This window comes from Anomalospiza imberbis, chromosome 11 (assembly GCF_031753505.1).
Source record: "Anomalospiza imberbis isolate Cuckoo-Finch-1a 21T00152 chromosome 11, ASM3175350v1, whole genome shotgun sequence".
Taxonomy (NCBI): domain Eukaryota; kingdom Metazoa; phylum Chordata; class Aves; order Passeriformes; family Viduidae; genus Anomalospiza; species Anomalospiza imberbis.
In genome coordinates, this window is record NC_089691.1 from 17,657,698 (window position 1) to 17,672,707 (window position 15,010).

At 37.7% G+C, this 15,010-nt stretch overlaps 1 protein-coding gene across 4 annotated transcripts in view; it reads right to left on the reverse strand.

Moving 5' to 3' along the window:
- Nucleotides 1–15,010, reverse strand: part of SUCLG2 (succinate-CoA ligase GDP-forming subunit beta) — a 113,042-nt gene that overhangs the window by 80,551 nt on the left and 17,481 nt on the right. For all 4 annotated transcript variants that reach the window (XR_011003124.1, XR_011003125.1, XM_068202212.1 and 1 more), the window contains exon 2: nucleotides 11,132–11,273. Coding sequence is in view for 2 of the 4 variants with exons in the window: in XM_068202212.1 (XP_068058313.1) it covers nucleotides 11,132–11,273 (142 nt within the window). In the remaining 2 variants the exon portion in view is untranslated. The remainder of the gene's footprint in view (nucleotides 1–11,131; nucleotides 11,274–15,010) is intronic.

Consider the following 15,010-nt stretch of genomic DNA (forward strand, 5'->3'; position numbering starts at 1 on the left):
GACACAACAGGTGAGTGAGTACATCTCAAATGGCCACACTCTTCATGCACGGTGCAGTTCAGCACCTTCTCAGCTTCAGACAAGCAGGACCATGGGTCAGATTTGTGTCAAACTTGTCAGCAGGTCTGTACACCACATCTGTAGAGCAGCTGAGTGTGTGAGTTCAGCCAGTCTGCCATTTAAATGACAAGTGTGTGAGCTAAGCACCATCCCAATGGCCCCTGCTAGGAATCCTCAAAAACAGATGCTCTGTGTCATCCTGAGAACTGTGAAGCACTGGTTAATATTTCATTAACTTAAGGTCAGCAAGCTGCTTTGCCACGTCAGAAAGCCCACTTCTCAGCTTCTGCAGAGTCATGGAATCGTGTCTGCCTGGTTTACAAATCAGATGAGGTAACAGCTGAAAATAAACCTCCAGTAGATTACTTCTCCTCTCTGTGCTGCTGAAAAGAGCTCCAGATTTCACTGAAATGTCAAATATACAATAGGCCAATCTTTCTTTAAAGCAACACTTTTGCATGATGTTTTGTTCATGCTTCTGCCATTTCTCACATTCCAACTATCTCCCTTCAAGATCAAGTTCAGAATCAGTGTCTAAGGCAGTATAAACCACATTTGTATAAACTGTGGTCACAGTTTACTCTCAGAAAGCCTCCTGCAGCACAACTTACTTAATAGTATGCAAAAGGTGGCTCTAAATAGCTAAAACAATTCATAGAGACAAAAGAACATATAATTAACGTTGCCCTACCTGCTGTTAACTGCACTAATTGCATCCTTTCTGCAAAACTGAAAATTCTGACATCGAGACATCTTCAATGATATGCAACTCATGTTCAATTACCCCTGAACCTTGGCCCTTAAAAGTCTCTGTCTAGTATTTAATTTGACTGGTTTATTTTGTCTCTTCAGCAGCAGAGAGATTTCTGAAGGAATGCTTACTCCAGTCTGTGGAAGTCCAGACCTCTCATTATTTAAAGGACACTAAACATCAGAAACTCAGCGTAAAAACAAGCCATAAATCAAAACCCATAAATCAAAAATGTGGAAATAGTCACAAAGCTGCATAAGCTCAATTACACAGGAGTCTCATCTTGTAAACCAACAACATAGAATATGAAAAGACATGATTTTTTTTTTCATCTTAAAATTGTAAAATAACTTTTCCATACAAACACCTTTAAGCACCTAACTTGGCTTTTTACAGATCAAAAAAACAACTAAACAAATACAAACTGTATATGCACTTCAAATAGGAATGCCACTCAGAAGATAAAATAAGCAAGTTATTTATAGTATACATTAATCATCATATTTAAGTGGCAGATTACTTTATGGCATGGAACATAAGCCTGTATTTAATTTTGGGGGGGGGGGGGGGAGAGGGAAGAAGGTTTCATAAGAATAGAATCATATCCTATGATAGTCAAATTTGCAGTACCCAGCTTCAAGTCTCTCTTGTTCCACTTTTCTTCCAAAATATCCAAGCAAAAGGCCAGGTGTGGAAAGGCCAGTAAGAAAATCAACCACACTGAACATCTAATGAGCTAAACCCAAAACCTGGGTACAAGATTTATCTGTGGGAACAAGAACAAGACGGGGTGTTGGACGTGCAGACATGGCATCAGGACTATTACGAATAATCTTCAGTGGGGACAAAGCACAACACACCAAGATAAGGAAAGCCACTGCTAAACTGTACATGTGAGTAACTGGAGGAATAGAGGGCTCAAAGACTTGGCAGGAGGAGAAGGAAATGCAGTGCAGCAGTGGTGAATCTTCCCAGTGACTTTATATTGTTAACTGTTTATACAGCAAACTCTTCTTGGTTGCCTTTCTCTTCTCTTCTCTTTCTCCAAAACCCCCAGGGCTGCTCTTAAGTATTTAGAACAATAAATAAATTTAAGATTTATAGCCTGAAGTTTAGCCATATTCATCTTACTCAGATGAGCAGTCCAACTAAGCCCAGGGGAGGTGCAAGAAAAATGTTCCCCTTCATAATGATGCACGGAACAAAAGCTGACTTTAACTGTAGGACCAGGGACAGTATGCCACACAGAGGTAAAATTGTCAACTTCAGATTTTTCTTAATAAAACAAAAATCACTTAAAATAAGAGCATAGCTAACTTCTGGAACTACCCTGAACACGATTCTGACTAAATATTTTTTGTGGTGACATTCCCAAGGGTTAGAGCATCATTTAAAATATACTGTGATGCAGAGAGTCAGATAATATCTCCCAGATGAGTCCAGCAGGGTTACAAAGACATATTTTGTATTCATAAATGTGTTGAAATATTTTACTTTTCTTGAACTGCAAATATTTGAAGAAATGTAGATAAACATATTTTAAATTCACAGCACTTTCTCAAATATGAAGTAGCAGATTAACAAAATGTCAGAACATCCTTAGCTTCAAAAACTGCTCTACCATTTTAGGTAGAGATTATCTACCAAAAAAAAATAATAATCACAGCCTCTTATGATCATACTTCTCAACTGCTGATACATTCAACTTGTAAATTACTCCCATCTTTAAAGATAAAAGTCATCCTAACCTTTGCAAAATACCAGTAAATATTGCCTCATTGACTGGAAGAGGCTGAGGAGGAAATAGGGGATGGGAATCATGCTGTGGAGGCTGGATGCTGGGTGTTCCCTGAGCTTCACAACAGTTGAAAAGTCAGTTGTGAGAGATTCCTGGCTTGGTTCCAAACTATGTGCTTTTATAGCAAATGTACAAGCTAATATCCTTACTTGTCAATCCAGCCCATCCTAAACCACCACCTGGTGCATAAAGACAAAAGGTGTAATAAATTTAACAGAAACAATTGACAATTTTTTTTTTAAAGTAACTTTACCAAATAATATATTTATATATATAATATATTCACAAATATATAGCAAGTAGATAACCAACAACAGTATCTTCCTGCTGTACCCTGTGTCACTTGGGGGACACTACAGGAGATCAGGATCAGGAAAATCATGACAATATCAATTATAAACTATCCTATCTTAGGACTGCCATCATTCCTTAGATTTTATTCAACGTGATAGTGCTACTAGTCCTTTTAGTGAAAAGTTTAAATGAAAAACAGGCATAAGCATCAATTCTGTATTTGAGACTCCTATACATGGGATTATCCACTGGGACTGATCACATAGAAGATGCAGCACCACACAGCACAGAGTAACAAACAAGGAAAAGAAGAAAGACAACCAGAGAAGAATGAAACTTGCTTTCAGTAATCAGGCCCTGAACATTTAGAAGCTGATGGGCATCTAGAGAGAGTAGAAGGAGTGATTTCTCTCCTTCACACAGCTGCTAGTATGACAGAGAAAACATTTTTGTTTAGTATTTCATACCTTATACATAAAGTGTGTCTAATGGTTCTGATTTTATGCATAAAAAAATGAAAATTTCATGCAGCTGCTTCTCAATTACGCATCTGGTTATTGTTCTGCAGCTGCAAAACTACCTTGAAGAACCATAAAATATGGTGTGACAAGAGTGGGATAAATACCAGCAGTCATCTTGTTCCCTCCTTGTAAAACTTTGCATTTTTTACCACCTAATAAAATTCCTGAATCAAGAACTCTAACTGCTGTTGCCTCCTTCTTTTATAAACAAAAATCCAGTAGTGTACTTAACACAACTGAAATTTCCAAAAGCCCACACTCTGTGGCACACGTTATGTTTTGAATTCAGTACCCTATTTCTAGAATATTTTTAACTTTGTGTTTTACTTTCAAGCAGCTATTTTGGTAATTTGATCAGAAATCCAACACAGAGAACAATAAGTCAGCTCAACATTAGTGTCAAACATCTGAAATGAGATTTTGATTTGTTAGCCCCCAAGCCATTACTCATATTACTATAAATCTATTGAATATGAAGACATTTGGTGACAAAGTTGGTTATAAAATATCCAACTAATGTAAGCAGTCTCAAGCTTGCATTTACTGACTCACACTCAGCATGTAATTCTCTAACAAAGGGAATAGATAAGAAAAACAAAACAATTTCTTTTTTCATAACACTGCATTTCAAAATAACCATTTCTGTAATCCCTCTGGAGGCAGAGGGTCCTGCAAAGTATTTTCATTTCTAAAATATTAAAAAACCCACAATTTTTAAGTTAACTTGAAACAAAAAGGTTCAGCTCAAAACAAAACAATACCCGGTGGTGAACTTTGACAAAATCTATTATTAGCTTTCTTTGGAAAAGAATAAAACTGAAACTCCCAGTTAGAGAAGCTGGAAGTTTCTCCACCTGTTTCTTCTGGCACACAGGATGAAACACATGTGGCTAGAGCAAAATGCAGCAAACTCTGGATGCGGGGAAGAAATGATGATGTCTGGCTCCAGATCAGAAGGCTGAAGAATCTGCTTTATTAAAATTATACTGTATTATATTAACATACTATTTAAAGAGATACTATACTATTCTACATACACACTTCTTACTTACCTGACTCAAACTGAGCCACAGCTGGATCCCATTGGTCACTGACCCCAAACAACCTTCACCAGAATCCCACCCAGCAATCACTGCAGGTGAACAATCTCCACACCACATTCCACATGGGGAAAACAAAGGAGCAGAGATAAAGATGGTTTGCTCTTCTTCCCTCTGTGCTTCTCCTGAGAGACAGAATTATGTCTCTCTATCCAGAGAATGTGAATGTCACACGTGGCCAATACCAACGAATGCATGTGTGGTTCCACAGCTGCCTGGTTCCCACAGAAAACACAGAGGTGCCAAGGCTTTATGTGGAAAAACATTGGTGGAATGAGACAAGCAGGAAAGCAAAGGCAGAGAGCCCTCACAGGGTGTTCCAAGGATGTTGCACTTCTTAAACACTGCTGCACATAGAAGTTTTGCGCTTCTCTGCCACCTCTGTGAAGAAGCTTCTCAGCATGAGACACAAAGGGAGGAGGGAAGCAAAGGGAGGGAGCACAGGCTGGATTACAAGATTCAAACCCAACCAACCCACACACACTGAGGAGGAAACAGCACAGCTTTAGGGTTCCTATCCAGGGGAAAGGCCCTGTAGCACCAACATTCACTGAGTGTGAAACCCTCAAGTGAAGTCTTAATTCCACCTTGACTGTGCCTCGTGCAGCTCAGCTTCCAAGACAAAGCTAAAGCCCCAAAAAGCAATGTTTGAGGAAACCAAGAATGTCTATAAAAAGAACTACCATGCAGAGGTGCTTTACTGCTGGTTTGTTCTGTAGCTGTATCACAGCAAATTCCCCAGGACCTTCTTCCAAACTCCCTAGCACAGCACATCAGGTGAACAAATCACTGTAACACCTTTCCTAGCACCTCTGATTTTCCAGGACTGATCTTTTTCATCCAGAAGATGAGGTAAATAAATTGGGTCACTGACACATTAATTACCAAGCCTCCTACGAAGGATTGCTTTAACTGCAGCAAACGACATGTTGCCTTCATAATTTTTACTCTACTTCATTATTTTCATCATTTTCAGACACAAGTGAGAATCTTAAAGTTGTGTGCACAACTCTGATACTTTGGGATTTTTTCTAAAATTCAAATTACTGCAACATGGACAAATGTAGGAAAAAAACTATTATTTGCAATATTATTTGATAAAACTTAAATATCATTTAAATGATGGTTAGCAATCAGTATTTGCCTTTTGTTCATACACAGAAACATTACCTTCTATGATTGCCAAGTGAAGCAAATGTGGGTCTGAGCAAAGCACTTCAGCAAGCAAAAAACCAGTATGCACACAAATGGCTTTTAGCAGTACACAACTGCTAAACATGTGCTCTAACTATGCTAAATAGGGTAACAACTGACTGTTTAGCACAAAAAAAAAAAAAAAAGGAAAAAAAAAAGGAAGAGGATTTTCTCAATCAGAACTCATAAGGTGGGAGAAGGGCTGAGAAGAAAAGAGCAAATGAGCACAGGGAAGAGAAGGGTCTAAGAAACAACAGAACAGAACAGGGGACAGAAAGAGTAAAACCACAGACACTGACAAATTTTGTGGATGTATTCAAGGGATGCCTATGAATACTGCAAATAATGGAGTATTAACAGGTATTTTCTATCATTGAGAAGTGGCTGGAAAATGCAGATTCACTCTAATTTTAGATTTCATCCCTCTGACAAGGCAAAATCCATTAAGTGGAACAAAGAAATACTTTGCTCAGTAACACTGAACGTGGGCCAAGGTAGCTCATCCACCACCAGTTTTCTATTAAATGTAAAAGATTGTTTTCTAAATACTTATCCATCTGAGAATACAATCATGTTATAACTTACAGCATTATTTTGCCTGAAAAGAACAGTTTCAGAAAGCTATACTTTAAGTCTAAGGAACTTTAATAAAAGCTGTCAGAGAAAATAAGAGGACTTATGGGAGAGCTGTTCCTCACCAGCAAGCAAAGTTCTGTGTACAGTTCCCTGGAATGCTATTGCATGATTTTTTCAACATATGCAGAAAAGGATAACCTTGGTGGCTTTAAATAATAACTAGCTATAACCATGAAGTACATGAGGGTTTTTGAGAAATAACTCATTATGCACAGGTGAAAAATTATTACTTCACAGTGAAGCACAGAATAGAAAGAAATATGGAAATCACAGAAATGCTGAAAGAAGCAATTCTGCGACCAATCCTGATGGACAGAAACAGAGAGGAAATTAAATTACATAAGCAACCCCATGATGACAGTAAAAAAAGATCAGCTAAGTAGCCAAGATTCTCAAAAAAAAATTTGTATAGAGGGCCACTCTGTACAGGATACTCACAGAAAAGCTCTTCCTGGTATAACAAAAAAGGACCTGAATTCACATTTCAAATATCCTTAGAAACATCAGGTTCAAGGATGTTTTTAATTTTCCCAGCATAAAAGCTTAAATTAAATCCAGACTGCATTATCACCAACAAATTCTTCATGATCTACACAAAAAGGACACTATCAGCCTAAAGGTCAATTTTTGATCCCTTCTAAACATAAATTGCTTTCAAGTGGTTTTCACAACTGGCACTAGAGAGGTGAATTTTCAGATAAGGGATCTAAAATAGCACCTAAAAATGCAGCCTTCCCTTTAAATTAAAAAGCCATGGGAAGAAAAAAACTTCAGGAGCTGAGATAGGAAGGAGACTGGTGCTCACATGACCAAGAACTCTTTCAATATTCTAAAAAATGGTGAATAATAGGTGACAGGTAAATGACCTCATGAAAAGATGCTTCAATAAACCTTTTCTGTTCTTTATAAAATACATGTTTACCTCTACAGCCTGATAGAAAAAGCACACCTTCAGTCCAAAGCCGAATTTTATGAGTTCCCTCATGCATAAGCAATAGAAATAGGACATGCAGAGACTATATTTTGTTTTATTATTTTTTTAAGAAGCGTGAATAAAAACCTTGCACTCAATTGAACTGCATTTCTCTGTGATAGAGTGTGAACACTGCACCTGACTGATTCCTAAATGTAATGAAACACTCTAAGTGGCAACAGGCAGCATTCTATTGCTTTTGTTAAAATTCAGAAAAAGAAACACATGCCAAGTTCCCAGCATCGATTTAGGACTGTCAGCAGTGCCAGCCACCTCTACGTTCTCTACTGATCCAAAGAGCCAAATGACAGTGCACAGCAGCCCCCTCCAGCATAATTACAACCCCTCTCAGCTCTGCCCACCTCCTAGCTGGAAATGATGGGTCCCTTAATAACTTCTCCATCAGGCAGAGCACAAAGAGCAGAACACGAGACTCAAGGGCTTCTGCTGGAGGAGCCCAGAGCAAACCATGCCCTGAAATGATGCACAGTGCACAGATTTTCCTTTCACAAATGATGCACAGTCTATATAAGGATTATTTCCTTAGGCATTGGTGCTGCAGTACAAGGAAAATAAACAGCAAGGAAGGAAATGCCTTCTCTGGCTAAACAAGCCTTAAATTAAGTGAGAATTAGATCAGAAGACTTGTGAGTTAATACAAGAACAGCCACGTGAGCTTGTATTTCAGACAAAAACTTGGCTCCCAAGTATTTATTTTTTTCCCTATTAAATAGTTGCACTGGAATTGTAAGAACTTGTTTGCAAATTAAGTCTCTTCAGAGAGCAGATCAAGCAACACCATACTGTGCAGCAAAACAGGACAATGTCTTTCTTTCCTCTCTTGAAAACCAAGAATTTTAACACAAACCAGAAAACTATTGTGACTGAATTTCTTGGCACTCTGTAAATATTGCCTTCTCTACAAAAGTTACACTGGGAAATTGCTTAGCACATAGAAGGCAATGAATTCCTTGGGGCTTAATTCTGTATTCTTTATTGTGCACAACTTCTTTTGAAGTCAATATTAGTGATGTCATGTCAATTTTTCTTACATCTGCCATTCTTATCTTAGAAGGAAAAAAAAAAACAACAATCCTTCAGTTCCATTAAAAATTCCTTGCAGGCTGTCTTTTGTGCAGTTGGTAAGTTTTGAAAGTATCTGAGAAAAATTAACATTCAGCGTATCTATTAATAAAAATAGAGAGAAACAGAGGAAATGAGCAAAGTGTAACAAAACTGCTGATACTGGATAAAGGCAAACCCTTTCAAGAAGACATGCTTTAACACCTTCCTGACAAGTGAAGACAGCAGCAAAAAATCATCTCATCTCATCTCTTTCGATTGCATCAACAGGAAATCCAACAATAGCAAAACTGGTGAGCACAGGCCCTGCAGCAGTAAAGACAGCTCTGCCAAGCACAAAACAGTTGGTGAAATTGTGAAATTAAATTGTCAATTCCAGACTTTAGGCAGACTTCCATGACAGAAATTCCTATCCCCTTACCTGTACCCCTTTATCACACACACAGACCCATAAGAGTGATGTAATGCTGTACGAATATAAAGGAAAATTCTTGTTTCTCCTGTATTCCTGAGGGCTACAGAATTTCTTTTCAGAAGGAAAATACTAAACCTTTGACTTTCAAGTTTTGAGAACTTTATCCTGTTTTTATCTTTAAAATATGCTGACAAACACCTTTTCTTGTTTGAAGAAGCCAGTGTGAAGGACAGCTGCAATGTGGCACACAGCACCTAAAACGTGAGATTTTTGAGCAGGTCTTGGCAGGGGAGGTTGGCCTCTCCCCACATTTCACTGCAAAATGTCTGTCTATCAACAACATCCCCAAATTGCCTTCACTGGTTATTTTATTTCATAATATTTCATGCCTCCTGTAGGCTGAAGTTTCCTGTTTTCCCATATTTTTTTACTTTGTGTGGTTGCATATTCAGTTGCAAATTGTGCAGATAACCTTGAGTGACAGAGGCAGTATTAATCTGAGGGATCATAAAGAACATACATCTGGCAAAATCTTGGAACAATAATGACCACAGCAGCAAAACTGATGTTCTTGATTCTGAATTTTCAAAGTGCATGTTAGAAGTACAGGGACAGCACAGCACCAGAATGATAATGAGGATGTTGTTAATTATTAAGTGGATCAATGGTATGTCAGTCATTCCAACATGAAATAGATTCCACACCATAAACCACAATTCTTTCATGCTCAGTAGTGCACCATGGCTGAATGCAACTACATCAAATGATGAAAGGTATCACTAACTTCACTTTCTGAAGTGCTAGCAAGCCCACACAATTAAAATAAAATTTACTGGATGAAGTTGCATGAGCAAGTTTTTTTGGTTCTGGATTTTTCTTTTTGTTATTTAAACAGAGTTTGTCTGTTGGTTTTTAATAGATGGATATTTCTGTGTTTTGAAAAGCAAGCAAGCTGCAGAGGTTATTTAAAATAAACTTAGCATCATAAAACAGAGGAGGTTCACTGCTTTAATGGAGTAATTTATATCTCCAAATAGTCACAGAGATCAAGAACAGCAATAGTTATTGGACAGGCCAATCCATTTATGAGTTCAATCACGAAGAGGAGAGTTTAAGTGCTGTAAGACTGGTGATAAACCTGCCACAGCTTCAGTTAGCATTCCTTGATTTTCTCAGATATCCAGATTGGAAACACTCCAATTTCATGTCCTCTGCTTTATGTCCAATTTTGCCATTTTGTACTGCTAAATGACCATAATACTTGCATTTAATTTTTTGTTTCAGGTATATTTTCAAATATACTGATTGTCATAAGAAGGTTTTGATCCCTGAAAAATGCATCACCTTAATAAAGTTCTAGAGATTGAACAAGCCATTATGCTAATGCTACTCAGCTACTTGAGCTCTGATGAGATCTTGGATATGAGTAAGTTGTGTTAATTTACCTTCCAGTGTGCAAAATTGAAATGCATTTAACTAAGTGGCCTGTGCATTATGTAAAGCATAAACTAAAAAACCTTCCTGCTCCTACACAATTAGACTACAATAATGTCTGGCCTCTGGCATTTTGATATTTGATATATTAACAAAAGCTGAATGAAAAGAGGAAAATTGTACAACTTTAAAAAGTAGAAAAATTACTTCAGTTAGAACAGATTGACAAAGCACTTTAACACTTTCTTTTAAGAGAGAAAAGCTATTATATAAATTCATTTCTGACCCACATTAACATTGTTTGTTCACCACAACAGAATGAGGGTGTTACCAGAGAAACAAAATATAGCTCCAGAAGCAGGGTCTTCTCTTCAAGCCACTGTCACATCTTTTTGTGATGGTAACTCAACTCATCTTTTCTATTTCTTCATTTGGACACACACATTAACAAATCTCTAAGTATCCTTTAAAACGGAGAGGCCACAACCTTTTCCTTCCTTTGCTTTTTAATAGAGGGAATTTTTGTTTGAAAACAGCTTTTTACACAAGTTCATTTATTTCAGATCCTTAAGTTATATCAAATACACAAAAAAAAAAAATCCTCCACAACTATCCACGACATTCTGAATTATTATAATGTTATTTAAAGAATTCACGTTACATGCTGCATGCAAAACATTTGACAAAGTTCTAAGTATTACCAGTATAAAATTGTTCATATGTAAAATTGAGCATATATTTATGGTCTGGATGAAATATCAAAGTTTTTCAGTAAGTGTGGATTTAAAGACTGTTTAAGCTTATTAGAAAACAATTTATTTTCCAGATTGCTACCCAGTGAAGCAGAGTCCTCCCATTATCAGTCAACTTACTCAGTCTCTGAGCAGCCTCCAGGGCATCATTTGCAGAATCAGCTACAAAGAATCTCTGAACTGTAACCCCATGGTCTGCCATTATTTTTTTGCTTTGGTACTCCTGCAGGTTGAGCCATCGTCTGGGGGTTAATTGAACAGTCTAGAAAAAACAAGAGGGGGAAATAACATAATGCTCATTAAGAAGAGTTCATGAGACAGCTCACTGAGCTCATCCACCTTATGGTTATCTCAAACCAGCAGTTAAACAACACCCAGAGAAAAGGTAAAATACTTATTGATTTACCTAAGTGCCTTTTCTTAACATTTGTGCATCCCAAGTGCTCTGAAAGCTACAGGTACTTTTTAAAAGCTGCACAAGGCTCACTTGGCCAGACAAAATGTCTTGTATTTAATACCAAGGCAAATTTGGCTTGAACTCCAAAATCTATTTATGTTTTCACGTTTTCCTCTGCTATAAAAGTAGTAACGGAGTCTTACATTAAAACAAATTCAGTTTCATGTTAAATATCCTTATTAATATGACATTTCATCTAATCCTCCCTATAAAATTATTTCCACTGATTCTCTGCGTTTCTTGAAGCATATCTGAAAGAAAAACACTGACACGGAATAAGCATTATTCTGTAAGAAACTGTACACTAATACATGTATTTTCAGCAGTCTGCTGTCTCAGGTTTGTTTGTTGTGCTTGTAAGCAGGTTTTGTTGAGGACACCAGCACAGCCACACCAACCATGCCAGGCCAACAGCAGCTGGTAATAATAATTAAAATAATGAGCATAATTAGAATAATTCCCTCCTCATTCCCAACATGCTAGTTTAAATGCTCCTGTGGGAACATAAACACATCTAAACCCTGTGGGTACAAAGACACAGCGACCTTACACACAAAAAGGCACCACTTTTGCTTGTCCTGGCAGGAAACCTTGAGACACTACAGAAGTCACAGGATCTTTTCTGAATGGTTTTAAGTGCGGACACATTCTCCACACAGGATAAACTGATTCACACAAAAGCAATAATTAAGGAGCTGGAGCTGACTCCTGGCAGTGGTATAATGGCAAAGGTGGAGCTGGCTCCTGGCAATGGTGTAATTCCATTTTGTGCCAGCCAAAGATGCTTTTCCCACATGGAGACATGAACTGCTGTCCCCCTGGCAGCCAGCCACAGTCAGTTCTTGGTTTCTCCTGAAGTAAGGAACACAGCATGCAAGGCAGTGCTACGTATTTAGAAATGTTGGACAAAGAGGATTATTCACTATGCTTTCATCTCTAACAGCATGATAAAAAAATTATCAACCTAATGCAACTTTATACTGAAAACAAAAACCCTCCATGCTAAAGTCTCTCAATAACACACCCTCTCACAACACTCAAGGTTTACAGGCTGTGCTGTCTCAAAAACTCCCATCTGTTCTATTCTCTTTGAAACACAGCACAAAAGAGTGATGCATAAAGAAAACACAAACCCATCTTCTGCAGTATACAACTGCATGTTTTCTGTAGAAGTGACTCCCACTGAACTTAAACAGTTACAAATAGCTCAGGATGACATTTTAAATCCTTTTATGCATAACCTGATTAACATATTTTAGAGGAACAAAATGGCATTGTCAGCTTGCTCTATGGCTATCTCTAATTCTACACATCATACAGACACCTCATATGATTTATATTCCTCCATGCTATTCACAGATGATATGTTATTACACTTACACAATACTTCAAATGTGGGGTCAAAATTTAAAGTCCCTTTCATTAATTGTTGACATTTAATTTGTTTTCCAATTATAAATTCTCTGCGAGGCTCTAACAATTATCACTTCAGGATCATTTCCAAAAGAGATTAACACTAGGGGCCAAGAGGCACCCTTCTGATTTATCTAAAAATTTCTACAGGTCAGTAATACAGCTAATAAAATTTTGGTCACTAGTTTTATAATTTAAGACCAAGTCTTCAAAACATCTTTTTTTTCATAACTCAGAAAAATAAACCAGTTTCACATGTAAGTATTACTAAGCTGATCTAAATCAAATAAATAAGAAGGAAAATATTTTAATTTTTTTTTTTTCTGGGGAAGATTTTTGTGGCTGTTGCTTGATGGGAGCTGCAGTGACTTCTGCTCCTAAACACCCTCTCTCAGCACCTCACAGGTGCTTTTGGGATACAACAGCTTTACAACTCAACATGTCCCACTGATGAGATTCTAAAAATCTTATTACATATGCTTAAAGTTCAGACATACATAAGCACAGGGATACATCTTCTCTTATAAAAATTGGAAAATTAATATTAAGATATTTTGGCAATATTTTTTTCCTAAATTATGAATCAGATCTGTCTGAGGAACACAGAAAGAAAATAAAAGGATAATTCCTTTGAAAATGGTCAAAGCAGTCCTAAGGGTGATGAGACAAAGGTCTGCTCAACAGCTGCTGGCACAGAAAAGCAAAGCCTACAAACCCCAGGTTAGTGAGCACACTTTTTCCCCCTGCTATGTCACTTAATTCTAAGAGAGACCATGTTACTGAGTGCCAACTGAGGACATTCAATTAAGTCTTTGGACAAAAGACAAACTGCTGGTTGTGAATGAACTGCTTAATAAAATTAATAAGTACCTGAAGTCTGTACCAGAAGCTCTGAAGAGCAAGGAACATGAAAAACTAGCTTTAAACACTTGCAGGATACCCACCATATGTCATGAGGACAGCAGAAAAACTAAAGCAGTTACAAGAGATTAAATAAAGCACAAGCTTTGAATTTGTAAAGGTGATTGCTCTTTCAAGACCATCTTGAAAAATCAAAACAGATGTGGACATGCATTTTAGGGTGAAGACAAGAAAAAGAGTGACCATGAAATCTCAGAAACATGAGTAATCAGATGCTGCTTTGAACCAATTTCCAGTCCAAGATGTTTTGTTTGCACTAAATCTGTATCTGAATTTATACAAGAATCTTGAATCCCTACCCTCCAAACACATTTATACCAAGCACTCTCAAAAATTTCAGATGGGCTTCAAATGGCCTAAATTCTTGGGCCTCATAAAACTTTATGCATTCTGCAGATAAATCCACATGTGACACTGACAGCAACAGTGCTAATGCACAAAGGTACAGCCTCAAAACTCCAGAGAAAAGGCTACAAATGTTTGAGAGAAAGCTATTTCCCATAGACAGTCTTCTATAGGCAGCCTTAGTCCAGCCCTTCCCCCTGAAAGTTGTTAGAAGGAGATTTTAACCTGGCACAGAACACAGCTCAGCCATCACATGTCTTTGTTTTACTCATTTTCCTGTTTTACAGCTGTTTCATTGCTTGCAGCAGCATCAAACAGCACTAGATTTGCCAGTTCAGTTCCAGCTCTCCACAAAGAATTAGATGGTAAATCAGCATCAGAAAAATAATCTCAAAGTGAAAGAGGGAATGGGGGGAGCAGCTGAAAGAGAACCTACAGCACAGGAAAGCAGAGTCTAGCTTTTAGTAATTTCTGTTAATTATTCTCATCACCTTCTATTCCCAGCTTATCCCTGCTTGAATATTTTTATCTCCTTGCCCCCCACTTTAGCCAGAAAACATACCAGAAAACACCAGAGATGTCTCAGATCTTTCCATGAATCTCTGTCCCAGCTGACACCCTGTATGTTCCAGAAGTTCAAGCTGTATCTGTGTTTCATCTGTCTCTTCATTGCTAGGTTGGGCTGCAGTACAAGGAGTAGATCCTGTCCCACCAGCCTCTGAAGAAGAGACTGGAAGTTGTGTGTGGATTTTAGTGAACCCTGACTCCCTGTGTGACATCTCATCTTTCATCCTCATAAGATGACAGACAAAGGACCAGAAAAGTTTCCACGGGTGGCATTTTTCTGTTATCCTTTCATATGG